Source organism: Falco rusticolus, chromosome 18 (genome assembly GCF_015220075.1).
Source record: "Falco rusticolus isolate bFalRus1 chromosome 18, bFalRus1.pri, whole genome shotgun sequence".
In the NCBI taxonomy this organism is placed as follows: Eukaryota; Metazoa; Chordata; class Aves; order Falconiformes; family Falconidae; genus Falco; species Falco rusticolus.
In genome coordinates, this window is record NC_051204.1 from 3,083,353 (window position 1) to 3,101,794 (window position 18,442).

Below are 18,442 nucleotides of genomic sequence, written 5' to 3' on the forward strand. Positions count from 1 at the left end.
GGGCTAACTCAACACATGAAGACTTCAGCAGCTTAGGGATGACTAAGCAAACCAAGGAGGCTCAATATCCATCCCACGACCTGTCTACTTTCACAGTGCATCGCTCTGGCATACCAGCGGAATGGCTGCTCCATGTTCTTTTACCTGATTTGTTCTTAGAAGTCTGCTTCTATTTTAGGCTGAATTATATTTGGCCGTAATGCCAGATGCGACTTAAAAGATTGTGTCAGGTTTCTAAAAACAAATTAGATAGACATTCCTGCTCTGAAAAGAAAATGAAAAAAATAAATAATAACTTATAATAGAACACTTTTTTTAGGATGCTCAGCATCTTTGAAACATTACAAGTTGCTGATGACTAGTATCAGTATCCTATCGATGTATTTCTAGCCTGTGTGAATTTGCACTTTTGCAGCTTTTCCCTCGCACCCAACTCGTCTGTTCTCTGTAAAATATCCAATCTCAACACAGCTCCAAAAGCCCTGATTCTTTACTTTATAACTACACCTCATACAAAGACCTTCCCTCACAGCTTCTTGTATTGAGATGCACTTAAAACGCTGGATGGATTATGCACAAAAGATCCATCTTCATTACTGCCATTTCTATGAGGCTATTTAAAATGTTGTGACAGAAATATTGGCCAACAGCTGAAAAGTGCCTCAAAGTACCTTTGACGTGATGTGCACAATGTGCTTCATGTAGTTTGTGAGGTTTACACTTTCTAATTAGGTAGCTTTCACAACTGAAAATGAGTTGAAATAGGCAGTACTGGGGAAGGGATCAAGTTCTAGGAGCTGCTGCAGTCTTCACCCTGCCAAAAAGCTTTGGTGGTAAAGGGCTGTCTGTAAATTTAGACACAAATAAGTAGAAACAACCGCTACCGAGGGGCTTATTCGTGCACAACCATTTTATAATAGTTTCAAGTCAAAGTGTCTACAAGGGCACAGTCAAAAGATCCAGTAATTACTGATATGAAGTTGTTGGGAGGCCATCACATAAACATGATGTTTGGGAACACATAATGCAAACAGAAATGCTTCACTGAGAAGAACCCTAATCTATCTTAAACAAATATGCAAGAAAAGGAAAAAAGGGGAACTTAACCTGGGGGGATGTGGCAGCAAGGTATTCTCGTGCTGCTCTGCAGGTTTTGATTTCAGCAGCACTCCTGCAAAGAAGTGTCTCTGCATTCTGTGCACACATAACTATTATCCTTCAGCCTGGTAGTTCTTCCAGAATGTATCAGTTTTGCTGAACTTTGCTCTTTCCAAGAGAAAGTGTTTTTCACCCTAAAGGTGCAGTTGCCATTCACTTATGAAATTCAGATACATTCCATGCTCTCTTGATAAATTAGATAGAAAGCCAACTCCCATCTTTAAATCCATCAGGTGATTTTTAAGTCCACTCACTGTTGCAGCCGCTGCTGCCTCTAGTGCCTGCTCGTTCGGGACTGTGCTGACTTGGGCCTCCACGGGTTGCCCTTCCTGATAGTGAATGGAAGAAGAGAAAGGGAGGAGGAAGAAAACAAAAAGAGAAAGGGAGACGAATGGAGGGGACATGGGAGGATGAAAGATGGTCAGAGAAGGGAGAGGAGGTGTCTTTAACTGAGCTGATCTTTCACTCAACATCCTAAAAGCTGTCTGCCATACATGCAGGGAGAATTTTCAAGTATCCTCAGTGCACGTGTGCCAGGTTCCTACATTTTATATATATTTTACAGTACAGTTGAAAACCTAGAGAGTACCCCAGAAGACAACCTCTCACATAATGACTGCGTAAGTCTATTTTTTTCCCTTTTAATTGTTATTTTTTTACCATCTAAACTGCTTTAACAAAGATAGCTGGTAAGTCTGCCAGCCCATTAAGCTTGCATCTCTGCTTTCACATTGTCAGCCTAGCGAAGGCACAGAAATGCATCCAGCAACCAGTTTGTCTTCCTAAACCAGCTGACAAAGCCCAAGCCAGATGCATTGTTTTTATCATTACCAACATAAAGAGTTTTTAAAAGCAGGTTTAATGCTGGATCCAGATCTGAGAAGCAGGCAGGCAATATGCAAAAACATTTTACAGGTCACAACGCACTGTGAACCTACATATCCAAGATCAAGATGGAGAACATAGCTTTTTAACCATAACTGGTTCTCATATTGAATATAAGAGGTAGTCACCCACCAAGTGCTTTCTCCTTAAATACTGATGGCGAAGGACCAGGGGTTTAGCTACCAGCATCCATGGCACGCACAGTAATGCCACCACCACGAGGAAACACTGGAGCCCTTGCTGTAAAAGAAACAAGATTCAGATGATTTAGCAGCCAGTCCATGCTCACACACATACACAAAACCCAGCAAGAGGTCTTATGCAACACTGAACAACTGAATTCCCAGAGTATGTGGATGCTTCAATCTCTCCTCTGCAACAGCAAGATGTGCTGTACTTAACACCTGCTTGCAGCTGCCCCATCTGACTGTACACAGCATGTAATGCTGATACTGGTTTATATCAGGGAAAAATCCAAAAGATTCTGCAGGGAACAAGAATTTGGCAGACATCTGATAGCGCTGGGAGGAAATGGCATTAGCATCTTAGCAAAGCTTAGAGGCACAACACTGCACAGGCAGGACAATATTCCTAATCACTTTCCTCTATTAATCTGGATCCAAATGTTCTGGAGCCACAGCTGACATGTTCAGACCGATATAAATTCCTGGTATAGGGATTATTCCTTCCTTCCTTCAACATTACATAGTGTCAGGCTTCGGAAATGATGGCACGTTTCCTCTAACACAGAGGAAAAATGTTTCATTCTTGATTTCACAATTACTGTAAAGTCAATGAAAGACTAATATCACGAAGCATCTCTGATATTATTCCAGCAAGACCACGCACCTGCCCTTTATAAAGCATCTTATTACTGGTATCACTGTAGGAGAACAGAAACATGTTGATAAAGTGTATTAAAAGGCTTGGTGCATCCTTTGATGTGTGAGCATCATAGGCTGTCCATTTGTAGAAAATTAGAATAACAAGATATCCAAACAGTGATGACATGAAAATCATTTCTGGAATAAATCCAAGGTATATGTTCAGTGGCTTCTTAAAATAGCTATAAGGAAAAAAAGGAGAGTTTAAGATTACATTTGGTTAGCATTAGGCGTATGTAGGGCAAATACTTCTAATGAAAACGTGAAGGGAGTTTTTGGAACAAAACTGCAGGGGCTCAGCGTTTCAACAGTAGCTGGGACTTAAGCACAGCAACTACTTGACATGCATCGTTCTACGTATGCGGTCAGAAGCAACTGCACTGCACCCTTCAAATCAGGAGGTTAAAGTCTGATAAACTCCTGCATCTTAAACTAAACACACACATTACACCCAAAGAATTTCCCGCCCCCCCCCCCCATGAGAAAAACAGAGCAAAGCACTTACATATGGTTGAGAAGACTCAACGTGACACCAAAAAGCATGTGGATAATGCCAAGAATCACAGACATTTTCATCTTAAATGAATTGAGGAAGGCCAGTTTATTGCTGGCAATGTTCCAAATCTGTGAAAAACAACACTGAGTAAGCCAAACGCCGAGTAAAACAACAACAGAGGAGAATGAAAATCTTCATTTGAACTTAAACTGTATCAACAATCCAGGAAGCATTAGGCTGTAAGAACAAGTTTTTTTTTTAAAGATGCGTTTGTCACACAGATATCTTTCGGGAAAATGAGCAGACAACCTTTTCTGCTAAGAACGCTGTCTTACAGCAACTGATCCCACTACCAGAGCAGGAATCAAACCTCGCTTGTTTTTATATTAGGCAAAAGTAGCAGGAAAAAGGGGGCTGTATCCTTGTCAGAAAAAAATACGACTTTTCATTTAAATGAACAGTGATGCATCGTTCTGATTTTCTGCACTTCCTCTTTCATGTGGAACACATGAGTTTTGTATCAAATATGCTAAGCAGTGTTGCTGATGCAGGCAGATACAAAATCACAGGATTATTTGGAAACTCACGTTTCTAAGACTGACTGGAGAAAAAAACCCAAACAACTTTCCTCAAGGTAAAAAAGTAACCTCATGAAGTGATTCCCAAGTCTAGATTTGATTAAACCACTACAAGTTAGAAAGTGTGAAAAAGAAGCCTTTAAGTGGACCTGAGAGCAAGTCTCTCTATCCTGAATCTACTGTCTCAACAGGCACTGAATTAATTTTAACATTCAGGAGTATTTACAACATTGATTAAGAGTTTGCTAAGGGAATGGCTGGGCTGTGGAAATCTTGCACAGTGAACTGGACAGGTACTCTTCTTTCTATTAACACAGAGGATGTTCTTAAATGAAGCAAAGGAAGGAAAAGCTCTTACTGGGTCAATGCCAAAGGGGTAGGGTCCACCGAACACCCCGGGAATAGCAGGGTTCAGCTGAAGCAGAGGAGTAGTCTCTAGCAAGGCATCTCTGTTTGGGTATAAGTAGATTACACAAACATTAACACAAGCAACTCTGTCCATTCTCTGCAAAAGCTAGCAACATTTATCCCTTGTAAGAGCAAGGAGTATCTCAAACGGAGAGAACTTTAAGGTTCTTGTGTGGTCCCAGAGATTTTCCTGAATGAATAATAAACCTGTTTCTTGATCTGTTATTGCCACAAGGAAGAACGATGCAGGAGACAGGAATCTTGCTACATCTATGAGGAGAAAGGCGCTAAACTACATATTTCCCAGAAAAAAAAAAAAAAAAAAAAAAAAAGCAGCTGATTTGGACCATGGTAGATATTATCTTCATTATATTCACACCCCTCTTCCAATTCTACTTGAGACTGAGTTCAGAATTTTGTTTTCCTGACTTGGGAGGACAATGGGGAAAGATAAGCCACCTGCTTATCACTGTCACTCTTTATCTAGTTATCAATGATTTACTCACGACCAATTGCCTTTTGAGAACATGGGCCGGACACTCCATGACGAACCGAACATATTAAGAGACTTGGAGAAACAGTCATTGTAGATGAGGCCTGTGTAAGTGGAGAACAGTCCCATCAGCAGAATGATGTATCGACCACTAAAAACCATGTTGAACATCTAGTATAAAAAACAAAACAAAACAAAAAAGGAACAAAGAAAGTCCACGAGAGGAAGGTCTCTCAAAGACAGAACAGTAAAATCAGCCACCTGCAGGACAAACAATACCGGCTGTATGGACTAAAAGCCCAAAGCCTCTATTTCCCCATGGCAGGGATTAAGGGTGCAAAAGGTAGCGCTGCATAACAGAATTTGAGTACAGCAGATAAAACAGGCAGCACGGTTGTCTGCAGGGAATCTGGGATTAGTCGTGGAGGATAAATTGCACTCCACGCACTGATGCAAACCCCCAGCTGGCAGCACTGGTTTGGAACTAGGCAGCGCAGCCCCTGTTCAGCTTTCTCCATGTTCTGTCAATGTATCTTCACTCTGGTTCACCTCCTGTCAAGCTAAGCCCTGAGCAAGCAAAACCCACCTAGATCAGCAAATAGAATCGTCGGGGGATATAATATACACATACAGACATTAGGAGTTTGAGTGACTGAACCCCTTTATGATCCAATCAAGTTTTGGGTGATTTGTTTAAAACAGCTCGTCTACTACAGTTGATAAACAATTTCCTTCAAACAACTGAAAGGAATAATCTCCTATAAGTATCCGAAAGGAAAACTAAAAGAACTCACTATTATCAAATTATACTACTCAGTCTGTGGTCTAGTGGCTTCCCAGTCTGTGTGCCTCACAAATTTCAAATGGGAGGAGTAGCAGCCATTGCCAACGCAAGGGAGGAAGGATGTGAGTAAACCAAAGCTGCAACTCTTTCTTTTAAATGCAAAGCTCAGCATAACCTGCCGCTTTACCTCATTGTCACTCTTCTGTGACAGAATACGACTTTCCCTAATCACCATCCAGACAGCAATCAGAGTCATCAGGATTCCATGGCCAAAATCTCCAAACATCACAGCAAACAGAAACGGGAAGGTAATGATCGTATATGGTGCTGTAAGAGAAAAAGATGACCCTCCTACTGCACTGTATTTGAGTGAGACCACATTTACCACAGCACAATTTACACAGTTGAGCAATACAATTCCCAGGCTTCTCCTCTGCTTCTGGAAGGTGTTAAGTACTCTGTTAGAAACTTTCATACAGGATAGACAATACAGAGAAAAATCATGACTAAAAAGTTGAGATAGATGTCTTAGACTTTTATAAGTTTGAATTTACCTGGGTTTATTTCCCGGTATGTTCCAATGCCGTAAGCATCAACAATGTTTTGAAAGCCAGAAGTAAACTTGTTAGTTTTGTTGTATGTTGGTGGGGTCTGATTGGTTTGCATCCTGTTTAAAATAGATGGGACAGTGGATCCGCTGTGTTCCTGTTTAAAAAAATAAATACATTCAAAAACGCACCCTCAGAGCACTCGAGGACAGAGTACAATGCTATTTTCTTGTTAGCATCTGGAAAACTACAAGCTTGCATGTTTGTAGTGTGCTTGCACGATGAGAAATACACTTGAGCAGCTGGGGAAAGTTGCCAAGTTTCCACTGCTCTCCACTCTGTACACTGTACAGCAGGAGGAGAAGCACATGTAGTAAGGATGAACGTTGTCTGATGAGGACAGACAAGAAGACTCATGCACTCTTTAAAAAAAAAGACTTTTTAAACAGCAAATGAAAGGATTTTAAGACACCCAACTCTATTGTCTATCTGAGCAGAGGGCGAGCTTGCCAATGTCCTGGACAGCTCCTTTTCGGTAAGTTCCACTATATATCCAAACAGCATGACTACAAAGCACAGCCAGGTGAAATAAATGTACCAAAGGACTCAAATGCAGGAAAATGCCCTACCGTTACAAAATTTTCCTGAACTGAAAGCTTTACACAACATATATATTACAAAGTTTATCTATAAGCCATGATTCCCGCATGTTAAATAAACTGTCCTCTGTGTGGATGGATTCAAATAGCTCAAAGGGATGATTTTCAGAGCCTCGCAATTCGGAAAAATCAATTAATCCATGCTGTGTTTGCCAACACTTGATAGTCTGCTCGAACAGCGGCAGACAAGAGCAGTACGGCAGTTACTCACAGTGCCTCTCCTGAGAGCAAACTGGATAGAATCGAGGTCAGCAACAGGACACCAGACTTCAGCAATCAAGCACTTTTGTGTCACATCGATATTGCACAGATTCAGGGTATGGTAGATAGCCTTCATCTTGCGTACTTTGATGAACCAGACACGGATATTTTTAGCGGCTGCCTGCAACACCCTTTGGCGATGATCCTCTGTTTGGTTCAGCACCTTTCATAGAGAAGCAGGATAAAGATGAAGCAAAGCCACTGCCCAAAACTCAAAACAGAGAAGTGTACAGTGAAATGGGGCTGACCAACAGGACAAGCTTTAGCCGCCAGAGGATGGAGGGATGAGCTCTCTCCTCCACCCGATGCACAAGCCTGCCACACGCCTGCAATATAGGCTTTAGCCTCCACATTAACCAGTTCTGCTAAAAGATTTAAAGGCTTCTTTTTCCAGGGATCCTTTTTGACTGCTTTCCTCCTCCACCTCCAAAGTCAGCGGGTATTTCAAACAATGAACCGTTCAGAGATCACAGAGAGTGTTTTTTCCTCCACCCAGGTTAAAAGAGCAGAGAAGAGTTCTACAAATGAGGTGTACACTGCCTTAAGAAAACACGTGCTTACAATGGAAGACTTTTTTACTGAAAGGAAAAGGAGAGAGTGTTTTCTACTAAGGGTGTTTTCCAACTGGAACATATCTAACTCGGGCCAAGTCAGATTTCCAGACTGGAAAGTCTTAGACTCGAGGAAAAGTAAGGGCACAGGGCACAGGTTTGAATCCTACTAGTTAAATTACTTCTGAATTCTTGTCTACCTTAAAATTCCTGAACAGTTGCACTACAGCACTCCCAGCTTGAGACAATCTCTGTATCAAATAAGCAGTCCAAATTCAACCATTTTTCCTTTTAGTTTCTGAACCTTTATTTTTTGTCTCAAATAGCTTAAATTTTTCTGCATAACATACTGCCTTTCTTCCTTGAAGCAAGCATCAAATATTTCAGAGGTGGCACCCAGGAGATTTGCACGCTGGTTACTTTTTACCAACACTCAAGCTCCTGCACAAGAGATTAGCTGTAAAGCAGAAGCTCTTCAGGACAGCACAACATGAAAATAAGACGACAGGCAGAAAAAAAGAACAGCTAAGTTAAAGTTAGTGTTGTTATCTCAACATGGAAATAAGTTTTAAGTTCTTGCAGATGAAACAGGCAATTGATTATACAAGCATGCCTCCAGAGTTGAAAAATATCGTATCTCTTACACATGCGCATTCCTCTCTGCTCCTGGTATGCAAGTTCTCTGTCAATGCTGTACTTACACGTATATAATTAACTGCTCAGCTCTCCAGAAAGAGCAAACCACCCCACCATCCTAACCCCTGACAAAGAAAACTGAGCAGATGGTCTCCAAACATCTTTCTTGCACTGCCTCAGAGGCTAGCCTCAAACCACCAGGAGCTGAAAACACTTTCTTCTAAGAGGGCCAAAAAGTCTCCTGTTTTAGTAAGATCCAAAGAAGTTTTCAACCATATTATTAAAGAAAAAAAGGAAAAAGGGCAGTGACCCCAGTTATTTTACCATCTGAAGATCATCAATTCTGGTATTGACACCAGAAGCCATTTCCTTCCGCTCCTGTGGCGTTTCTGGGCATGGGTAGAGGGAGGCACGGAATCTGAAAGACATGCAAGCCACCTTAGTAACAAAGATGGAAAGAAGATAAATCAGTCAGGGAAATAACTGGCTGAGCCTGAACACAGAAATAAAGCAAAAAGCACCTTAAGAGAAGTTTCTGATCAGCAAAAGCTGCCAAGCTCAGTTTCAGTCTTTAAATCAAGCAGGTACGTAAGTTTGCTTTAGGCCAAACCAGAAGCTGAATGCTTAAGAAATGGAAGTAGGAGAAAATCCTCTGTTCCCTGTGCTGACAGCATCTCAAAGGCACTGGCACAAAGCTGATTAGCCGTCCCAGTGCAGGGTGCTGCTATCACGCCAACGCAGCTGCCGCTAGAAACAGTCACTATTGGTTTCTCCCTGTGAGAATACTGACTGCTGATACCCCACGAGGTCTGTCTGAGAGTTCAGCACTTGAACTCCCTTGGTTTTAGCATTTTCTAGCATTTTCTAGCAAAGGAGACATCCACTTGTGGAGCATTACAGGCTTGGGGAGTGGCTAGTTTGACTGTAAAATACACTTCAGCTACTTATGGTATGGTTTATTTGCTGCCGAAATACGTACTCCTAGTCACTGTGAAATAAGGAGTTAAAAAATACTGATACTGTCACATCAATGCGTTTCAAATATTTGAGAAAGCTGCCCAGCTCTAAGACTTTCCTACCCTTCACATATCTTCTTGACTCTGTTCTTCAGCTGGTCACCTTGGAAAAAGATGATAAACACAGACTTGTGCACGTAATCCCCCTAGAAGAGAAGAAAGAGCATACTGTAATGGCTCAGGTATTTACAAAAATTAGCATTATAGCAAATTACAACAGAGTTCTATTTCTCCTTCCTCTGAATCCGTACATACAGAGTGCATACTTGCACAGTGAGTCAAGAATGTACCTTAACAACAGCGAAACAATCACAAGGAAAGCAATTTTCTTAGCCTCAGTACAGAATACCCCAACTATACTTGTGTTTACTGAAGCAAAATGTTCTAGATAACCTATTATCTAGTCTATGCAATAAAGTAAACAGGAAAACCTGGGAATATCTCCAACAGAGGTGCAATGAAATATTTATCGGCACTTACTGCAGTCAGCTCACCTACAGAATCAAGCAAAAAAACCCTAAAAGAGTGAATGAAAATAAGTTGAAACGGAGTTTAACAACTTTGATTCTCCAGGGAGGCCAACAGCACATTCTTTGTACAGCTGTTTTCATGTTGGTAGCCAGGTCCACTTTCCTGCGTTTGTTGACAAGTTATTGTTCTACCTTACTTAGGAAACTTTAACATAATGTTTCAAGAATAATGACATTAGGTGTAACCTCAATTTAAGGAAGTGTTGCACAATAAGAACAAAGTCTCTCCTAGTAGACAGATAATTCAACAGCAGCGACCAGCAGGACAAGAGAATGAGTCAGACTTACACGAGGAACAGAGAGGCAGTTACTGAGTTGCAACTCCGTCTTTGTTCCTGTGAAGCCTACACACAGCCGTGCTTTTTATGGGTTAAGAGCAAGAGTTCCCAAAATTTGGGCACTGTCCACTGATACGAGCAGAGGACACTGAATGTAAAACCACTATATATTGCTGATGTCCAAAAGAGCCTCTTTCAAGAAGGACTGCTACTCACTCAGAACTGCACACAGGACTTGCACTTGTAGTTTGCACCACTGAAGCAACTACGCCTGCTGCAGTCCAGATTTTGAGGTTTTCCCCCCCTCTTTCAACAGCATTCACCATCCACCTTGCTATTTTTGTTTTAGTAAAACGGGAAAACATTTGTCACTGAAGCCTCAGAGGCTGCAAGCAGGTACTGTGAAGGGACACAACACAAACATTTGCCTGTGTGGAGTTCACTGAGGGACAGAGGCTTAGATCTAGAGGTCTTAGAGCCTTTTTACAAAGCTGAGACTTTTTCTGCTGTAACCAATAGTTCCTTTTACCGTTACAGGATCCTCCAGGGGGTTTTCAATTTCTGCTTGACGCAGGAATACGTTCCCTCGGCACACTCGCCATAGCATGCGCTCAAACATGGGGATTCGCTCACGGTTGATCACACCAGCCACAAACCTGTACAGGGGACAGCATAAACCTAAGTTCTGCACCTAAAAGAATACATACACTTGCCCAAAACACTGATGGCAACTGGAGTTTAGCATCAAATTGAAAGCTACAAAAATCTTGGTTTAAAATTAGGGGTTTTTAAGCAAAACGGAAGGTCTTCTAAATACATAGAAACAGCACAACAAAAACAAGTGCACTATAGCACAAGCTATGCCTTTTAACGGAATGAAATTGTCTATTCAAAAAATAAATCACTAGTTCAAGGAGAAACAAACGCATGCAGACACAGAGTTTCTGCGCCTGCTAGTCTCAATTTCAGTAGGCTCCTCATACATTACATGGCAAGGATTATAGCAGTCACGGCTACCACTGACTGTGTCCTAGGCATGTGCTTCAGAAGACCTCACTGGTTCAAACCCCTATGTCCAGATACAGAATGACACGCATGAAGACACCCTGGAAGCAGCTAACAAAGAGGATATAGAACTACGTGGGTTTTCCAGAGGATTAGGTGCCCACAGTAGTTACTAGTTTCAATAAAGCCATGAGAGCTCAGTACGTCTGAAAAAGCAACCAGAACAGATTTACAAAGAATAAACTAGGTTCATTTTTTTGTGCAGAGAAAAATGCGTGAAGCACAAATATGAACTGGAGAGTGAATGTATACAAAGAAGAGAGACAAACAGCTAGGTTTAGATCAGCCTTCATCTGCTTGATGTGCCAATCTGGAAAGTTCCACAACTGCACTCAAATCAGTGCTGATTCCACGAGCTGAACCTAAGGCAGCAAGCCTAAAGCCAGATAAAAGAAAGCACAAACTGCCATTACCCAAGTCGTAGCGGGGCACCTCTTCCCATCTCACTTGGTTCCAGGAGTGAAGAGGATTCCTCCAACAGGTCTGGATCCGCCATCTGCTGATGATGCAATTCAGCCTGAATTCACAAATCAATTAATATCTAATGAAACTAGTTAGTGGCATGCAGGGAATGAGGAACCAGGAGATAGTTTGGGGAGACAAAAAAAAGACGGAAAAAAAAAAAAAAAGGAAGAACAAACATAGACAGCAAAAAGAGGAACTAGATGATAGAAAAGACAGCAAGAATCATACAAGGAAGGAGAAAAACAAGAGGAAAAGTGGAATGGCTCAGCAAAGCTTCCATACAAGAAAGGTCTGAAGATTGCTGCAACACAACAAAGGGGCTGTGGGATATATAAGTCTGAAGAAAGGCAGAACTGAAAAAAATTTATCGAGTTTTAAATACAAGTGATGTTCCCAAGAACCATTTTTTAATGGCACAAAACAGTGACATCCTTTACTGTCATTTTCCCTAGATCTTAAATAGGGAAAAACGTGATGGTAGATGCCGATTCCCTCTTGGACTACTTGTGCATTTTCTGAACGCTAACAAAGACGCAAAAGACATTTCTGAGAGCTGCCTGGGGAATGATACTTGCATGTAAAGATGCGTGGGAGTCTTGTTGTATGCAACAGAACGAGTCTCAGGTAAGTCTGCCACAGCCACTTGCACTGACCTTGGCAGCTTGCACCTTCACAAGACTGTAACCCTACAACCAGTTCTGCAAGACCTGCATATCCTATACACGCCGCTCTCCTGCCATACTCCAAAACAAAGGCTTTTCGGAATTACAGGAGGCCAGTTTGATTCCATGTCACTTGCCACATCAGTGTGGACACAAGGTCAGAATCAGTAACAAAACCTGGAAGTCCTGGATGGTAATTTTCTTTACTGGCTTTACGAAGTTCTTCCTCCAGGAAAAACATACAGTATTGCCAGCTTCAAAATATGCTTACTGATTAAATCTTTTCATTCTTCAAGATATTTATCCTCAGTCACTATATGTATTATTGCCAGACACATAAGATGTATCGCTTAGGGCAGTCTGACAATGTTGCTCAATTTTGCCTAGTCAGGCATTAAAACAGGACACAGTTTTATACTGTCCTTCATGGCAACTAATTTTGCAGGCTAAAATTCTTGGGAATACAACTTGCAAGCGTCAGCAATTCAGGTCAGGAAGGATGCTCAAATCACATCCTCTTGTGCACCATCTTCATACTTCATTCAGCCCCGCGTCAGTTATTTCTACCTCTGCAGCTTATATAATGAAACGACAAAAATTACAGTTCCTTCACACAAACAGAGGACCAAATTCTACCCTCTGTGGTACATACACGGGAGGTCTTCCCCACCAAGCAATCAAGAGAACTTGCCACAATACACTTGAAGGTAGAGTTTGACCCTAGAACACATAAAATGCATGCACACGTACAGCACAGCCTTGCAAAAGTATATAGCAAGTTTAATACCTCAGCCACAGTTTCTTTATTTGTGCAATAGCTGCGTCACAATTTGAGTGAAAAACCCTACAACATTTTACTTGCACGTCAAATAAAAGAATTTACCATATACAAGAAAAGTTTTTGCAAGGCTGACATCAAACGCAGCTCAGTTGTTTGTACACACACTTGCTTTAGCTTACAGATGTTACAAAAGTAAGGGAGCCCTTAATTTAGTTTTGAAAGGATCAGAAATTCTTCATGTTGGCTTTCCACTTTAAGGCAACTTGTTGCAACATCAAGAACTGAACAAAAATTTTGCTTCATAGAGAACACAACCAAAATAAGAACGTTTGGGACCCCAAACCATAACATACAGACCAAACATATCAGTGATTACTTGATATCTAGATTTCAGGATATCCAAAAACTGGAAGTTACAAGTTTAAGAGGCTTGTATTGTATTTGTCGGTAATCAAAACACTCTTGATAATTTTTGTGAAGTGCACCACATTTTAGCACATGAAATAAAAAAAAAAAAAAAAAAAAGGATATCACAGGTGAAAACTTTGGATTCGCCTCACTTGAGGGAGTAATTCTTATAAATGTCTGATATTACTTCTGACCCTTCTGAGCTATGCATCCTTTATTCAGGACGCTACCTAAAACGAAGACAAGCCCTGCTTAGGGGGGTTGAAATTACAGAACAAAGCAGCCTAGAATAAATTTGGATTAGACCAGTTTTACTAAATGAGAACTTTCTTACACAAGGATTATTTGCCTGACAAAGCACTATGTTCTTTAAATTCATCTCTCAACTACTCTGCCTGGATGATCACACCCTTTCTAAAAAGGGAATAGCATAGCAACATCAGCTCTGGTTCTGGGAAGGTAACTGAAGCAGTATTGTAAGATTTAACAGGAATAAAAAATTGAGAGACTGTCAAAATGAAAAAAGCTGTCCAACTATGCAGAAAATCAAGACTCTAAGAAATTTACTTTGAATAGGCGTTTTCACCAGCAGTGAGTGAAATACTGTAGTTATTATGAAGAATTTTTTACTACATCAGGTTGTTCAGGATTGGAAAAACTCAAGCAGCTGCAAACCAGTAATTAGAAAGCAGACCTCTCATTATTAGGCATTTTTACATTGCTTATCATTTACCCAGATCAGCACCTTTAATCTCAAGGCCTTGAAAAGAAGGTTCATTTTCCCTACTCTTGATTACAGTTCTGCTCTGTAACGGTTCTGGATCACAACACGCACCACCATACAATTCAAGCCCCTTCCAGTTCACAAACAGAACAAAAAATCAATTTTCACAAGAACTAAGGATTCATTTCCCCATCTAACTTACTAACCCAGAGCCCAGACAGAAATGACAGATGCAAAACAAACAGAAAAAAGCAGATGGTGAGAAGAGTTAGAGGAAAGAGAGACAGGGGACTGCATGCCATTAACCATTACTTTTCCAGTCTTCTTTTACGCTCACACTCTAGGCAAAACTTTCAGAGAAATCTCTCCAGCTCATACCGTTCTTCATAAGCAAAAACAAGAAGACTGAGAAAAGGAGCATAATCATCAACATGGTGTGTTGAAACAAGAAACGGCTACTTTGACTAGAACGGTCGTATCAAGAACAAGTGAAAAAAATTTTGCCATCCTCCCTCCCCCAGCGCACAAACTCCGGAGAGCAGAGCAAATGCCAAGTGCAAAGTTAATTTGGATAGTAAGCCATTTCTTGTGCAACTTATTACTATGAATAACATCATCTTAATTACAAGTTATTGAAGTCTTCGAGTGTTGAAGGTACTGTACAAATGACAGCATGCAGAAATGAAGCGTTCACCATGTCAGGATAATTAGTAGACTGTGCAAGACTTAGAAGCCCTGGACTAGGCAGGTTCTCTCACACGCAGCTGTTTGCTCTTTACAGGGTGAACCGAAGCAGTTTGACGTTTTCGATGCTTATGTTTTACTGAACTTCCCACATGAGCTGTTCAGTTTGCTTTTACATAGAGCAGTGCATTTTATTAGTGGTATGTTGTTCTACTATTCCAGACAACAGCTATCTAAAAGGAGCAGGACCATATCAAAACTTGCCAGTTCCATTTAAGTCTGACATGATGTCCCTTTTGTGGGTGACCTGATGTAGACTGTTTAGAAAATTGATTTTAATCCTTAAATTCAGTATGACCATACTGTACTTAGAGAAAAGCAGCAGGCAGCTCTCACCAGAAAGGACAGTAATTAATAAAAAAGCACACAGCACTAGCTGCGCTTGCTTTTACTCAATACCCAGAACAGGCAGGCAGTGGCATCTCAAGGCAGCAAAGTAATGGATTATCAGGTTAACACTGTTTGTCCAAAAAAACGTTTGTAAGTGAACATTCAACACTCGAAGTCGAGGCGTTCTTTGTACTGAAACCAACCCCATGGCCAATCAACCCATCACACTAGCAGCAGTATCTATGACAGCAGTGACTAAGACTTGGGTTGGCACGGGAATAACCTTAATGCCTGAACAGGCAGCATCCTGTGCCAGGAAACCAAAAAACAAACTGTTCAATAAACGGTCTGAAGTTTGCAGGAGCTCAGCTCTACTTGATCACAGCCTTTGTAAATACCAGAAGCCACCTCAGTTAAAAGCCCTTTGATCAAACCGTTGCAGTGAGAGGAAACAGGACATATCCTCACCGTTCTAAAACACATACAGGAGCTCTTCGAGAAAACTCCCTAGACTTTGAGATACTTAAGCTTTACAATGAAGAATTATGTCTTCTCCCGTGTAGGCTTTATGTCTGTATCATGAATGACATCAGAGAAGTGCTTCCCAGGCCCAGTGAAAGAGTTGCCAGTTTCTGGTCTAGCTGGTATTTGGCAAAATGTTGAAGATTAAATGGCAGCTTTGCTCCAGAACTTGCTTCTGAAGACTTTCGGGTTTGATCAAAGGCTCAAATAAGTAAATAAATAAATAATCTATTAGCGCAGCGGACTTTGTATTATGACCCTAATGAGTAATCACCATATAACATTTCAAAGGCTGAAGAGAAATCAAGCTTGATTGTAATTCCTCTGTGTAAGCAAGGCATGACTGCTCATCTGTACCAAAGAAACTCTTACCCACTGAAGAAAGCGTTCACTGTGGCACCGGATTTTTGGTCTGTTAATGTGCTTTAAAAACTACTAGCACCTTAATTATTTTACACAATTTTCAGACCAACCATTGCTTAACTAAACCAAACCCAAAACAACATCATAAGAGATAAACCATGGGTAGCTATATGTACTGCATGAAAAATGGAAAATAATTTGAGAAGCTTCTTAAACAAAGCATAAAAATGACCCTGCTGTCCAAAACAGCAACTCAAAATATATTTAAGAATAAAAATGGTAATCTGTGGGAGAGGAGCCAGCTCCCCAAGTGTTAACCCGCTCCCGGTATTCTGACCTCATCAAAAAATTGTTGAGTTTTACGCAGTATGAATTTTAATTCTGTCAGCTCCAAGAAATTTCTCTTCAGAGCCTCCTGGTTTGTGTTGATTTCTTTAAGCTCATTTTCAATTTTCTCAAAGTTTGCCTGCAAGATGTAAAAAGGAGAAGGAAAAAGGACTTAAAGCAATTCCATTAATAAGTGCTGTTAAGTCTATCAAAACAAGAAAATGGGCAAGATGCTTTACATCCCCACATGATTTGCATGCAATTATGGATGCATCTCCAGTCTGCTCTGATACACAGAACCAGATCCGTGACATTCTCTTCAGGCAACTTGAAACTTTTCATCCTCAGCCAGTCTTTTACAGCCTGGATTTATATAGCTGTCCTCAAATCATTAAAAACCCTTATAAACTTTATGACAGATCCACCAGAAACTGTGCAGTGCCAACAATTTTTACTCATTTAAAGGGGTGAAATTCCTTTTAATTGCTTTTACTTCTAACTGTATTTGGGTAACTGCCCAAGAAAAACAATGTTTGTGAATCAAAACCAACCTGATGTGAGCTAGTAGAGCTAGCACTTCAGCTGACAGTGGGGGACTATGATTAATACACCTTTGCCCCTAAAGTCAACGGGCATCTACCAAAGAGATAATTTCCCCCGTTTTCATCTAGACTCAAATGACTACCTAAGTCAAATAATTATTTGACAAATTATAGGTGCAGATTATTATTTGAGTCTCAAAACACGTTATTACCTCCAAGTCAATCATGTCACGTGGAAATGGCACCTCCGGGTTTTCACCAGTGTCCATGATAGGAATATTTGCTTTTTTAATCTCCTTCTCAACAAACCCTGGAGAGACAGCATGGTTAACATTAACTAAAAAGATAAAACAGTATCATACTGTCACCGTAACCTCCACTGAGCCCTATTAGCAGCTGGGAACTCTTCCACCTCCTATTCCAAGATCATTTTATTTGGTTGAAGTTCTCTTTCAAGCAGGAGGTGGATCCCTGCAGGCAGCCTTCACCCCCCTGGCCAGCGCTGTGGTTTCTCACACTGCCTTGCAGGTTTAGCCCTTTTTTGTTGTTGTTTTAAAACCCAGAGAGACACGTACGCAGCTTTCGGTCCATTTCCTCGCACCTCCTGACTTCATTAACGAATTTACGCTGGAAGACGTTCACGTCCGGGTTCAGCTGCAGGGAGAGACACGGTTCCTCAGCGACACCCACCAGCCCCGCCACGGCCCGAGCACCGGGCCCCGCGCAGCCCTGGGAGCCAGGGGCGGCTGTCACCGCCCCCCCGGGCTCCCTCCCCGGCGGCAGCGGACACCGAGGGGCCCGTGCCCGGCGGGTACTCACGTCACGGAACTGGACCTTCCCCAGCTCGCCCAGCTCGCTGACACAGCAGTACGCGGCCTCGGACTGGAGGAAGAGCTGGGCCAGGGTCATCTCCTCGCTGCGGAACAGCTCCCCCATGGCGGCGCCGGCCCCGCCGCGGCCTCTGAGGAGAAGGGCCGTGAGAACCGAGCGCGGTCGGCCGCGGGGCCGGGCTGGAGCGGGGGCCGGCTGGGCCGCAGGGGCCTCGCCGCCGCCGAAGCCTCCCCGCCGCCGCCCCCCAGGGCCCCGGCTGCAGCCGGCAGCGAGGAAAGCGGACGGATCCGGATCCGGATCCAGCCCTCCGGCCCCCCGGCCCGCCGCGTTACCTGCCGCAGCCCCACGACGCCCAGACCCGCAGCGGCCGCCACCAGCTGATCCGCGGCGGCTCCCGGCCCTGACGTCACCGCGCACGCGAGGCGGGGTCACGCCAGCACGTCTCCTAGCGACGGCGCGTCGCGGCCGGGCCCGCAGCGGAAGTGACGGCATCGGGCAGGAGGGGGGCGGGGG

General features: G+C 42.3%; 1 protein-coding gene across 9 annotated transcripts in view; it reads right to left on the reverse strand.

Moving 5' to 3' along the window:
* The window catches only part of ATP6V0A1 (ATPase H+ transporting V0 subunit a1), a 30,428-nt gene extending 12,059 nt beyond the window's left edge, over window positions 1–18,369 (reverse strand). For 2 of the 9 annotated variants that reach the window (XR_005108025.1, XM_037411623.1), the window contains exons 1-18: window positions 18,262–18,369; window positions 17,918–18,059; window positions 17,674–17,752; window positions 17,311–17,408; window positions 16,567–16,695; window positions 11,644–11,747; window positions 10,695–10,821; window positions 9,421–9,503; window positions 8,666–8,759; window positions 7,105–7,317; window positions 6,241–6,391; window positions 5,874–6,013; window positions 4,916–5,073; window positions 4,360–4,450; window positions 3,433–3,551; window positions 2,893–3,109; window positions 2,176–2,283; window positions 1,413–1,487 (exon numbers count right to left, since the gene is read on the reverse strand). Coding sequence is in view for 8 of the 9 variants with exons in the window: in XM_037411623.1 (XP_037267520.1) it covers window positions 1,413–1,487; window positions 2,176–2,283; window positions 2,893–3,109; window positions 3,433–3,551; window positions 4,360–4,450; window positions 4,916–5,073; window positions 5,874–6,013; window positions 6,241–6,391; window positions 7,105–7,317; window positions 8,666–8,759; window positions 9,421–9,503; window positions 10,695–10,821; window positions 11,644–11,747; window positions 16,567–16,695; window positions 17,311–17,408; window positions 17,674–17,752; window positions 17,918–18,034 (2,103 nt within the window). In the remaining variant the exon portion in view is untranslated. The remainder of the gene's footprint in view (window positions 1–1,412; window positions 1,488–2,175; window positions 2,284–2,892; window positions 3,110–3,432; window positions 3,552–4,359; window positions 4,451–4,915; window positions 5,074–5,873; window positions 6,014–6,240; window positions 6,392–7,104; window positions 7,318–8,665; window positions 8,760–9,420; window positions 9,504–10,694; window positions 10,822–11,643; window positions 11,748–16,566; window positions 16,696–17,310; window positions 17,409–17,673; window positions 17,753–17,917; window positions 18,060–18,261) is intronic. The other 7 variants (XM_037411622.1, XM_037411621.1, XM_037411620.1 and 4 more) reach the window with 5 other exon arrangements.
* Window positions 18,370–18,442: the final 73 nt, after the last annotated feature.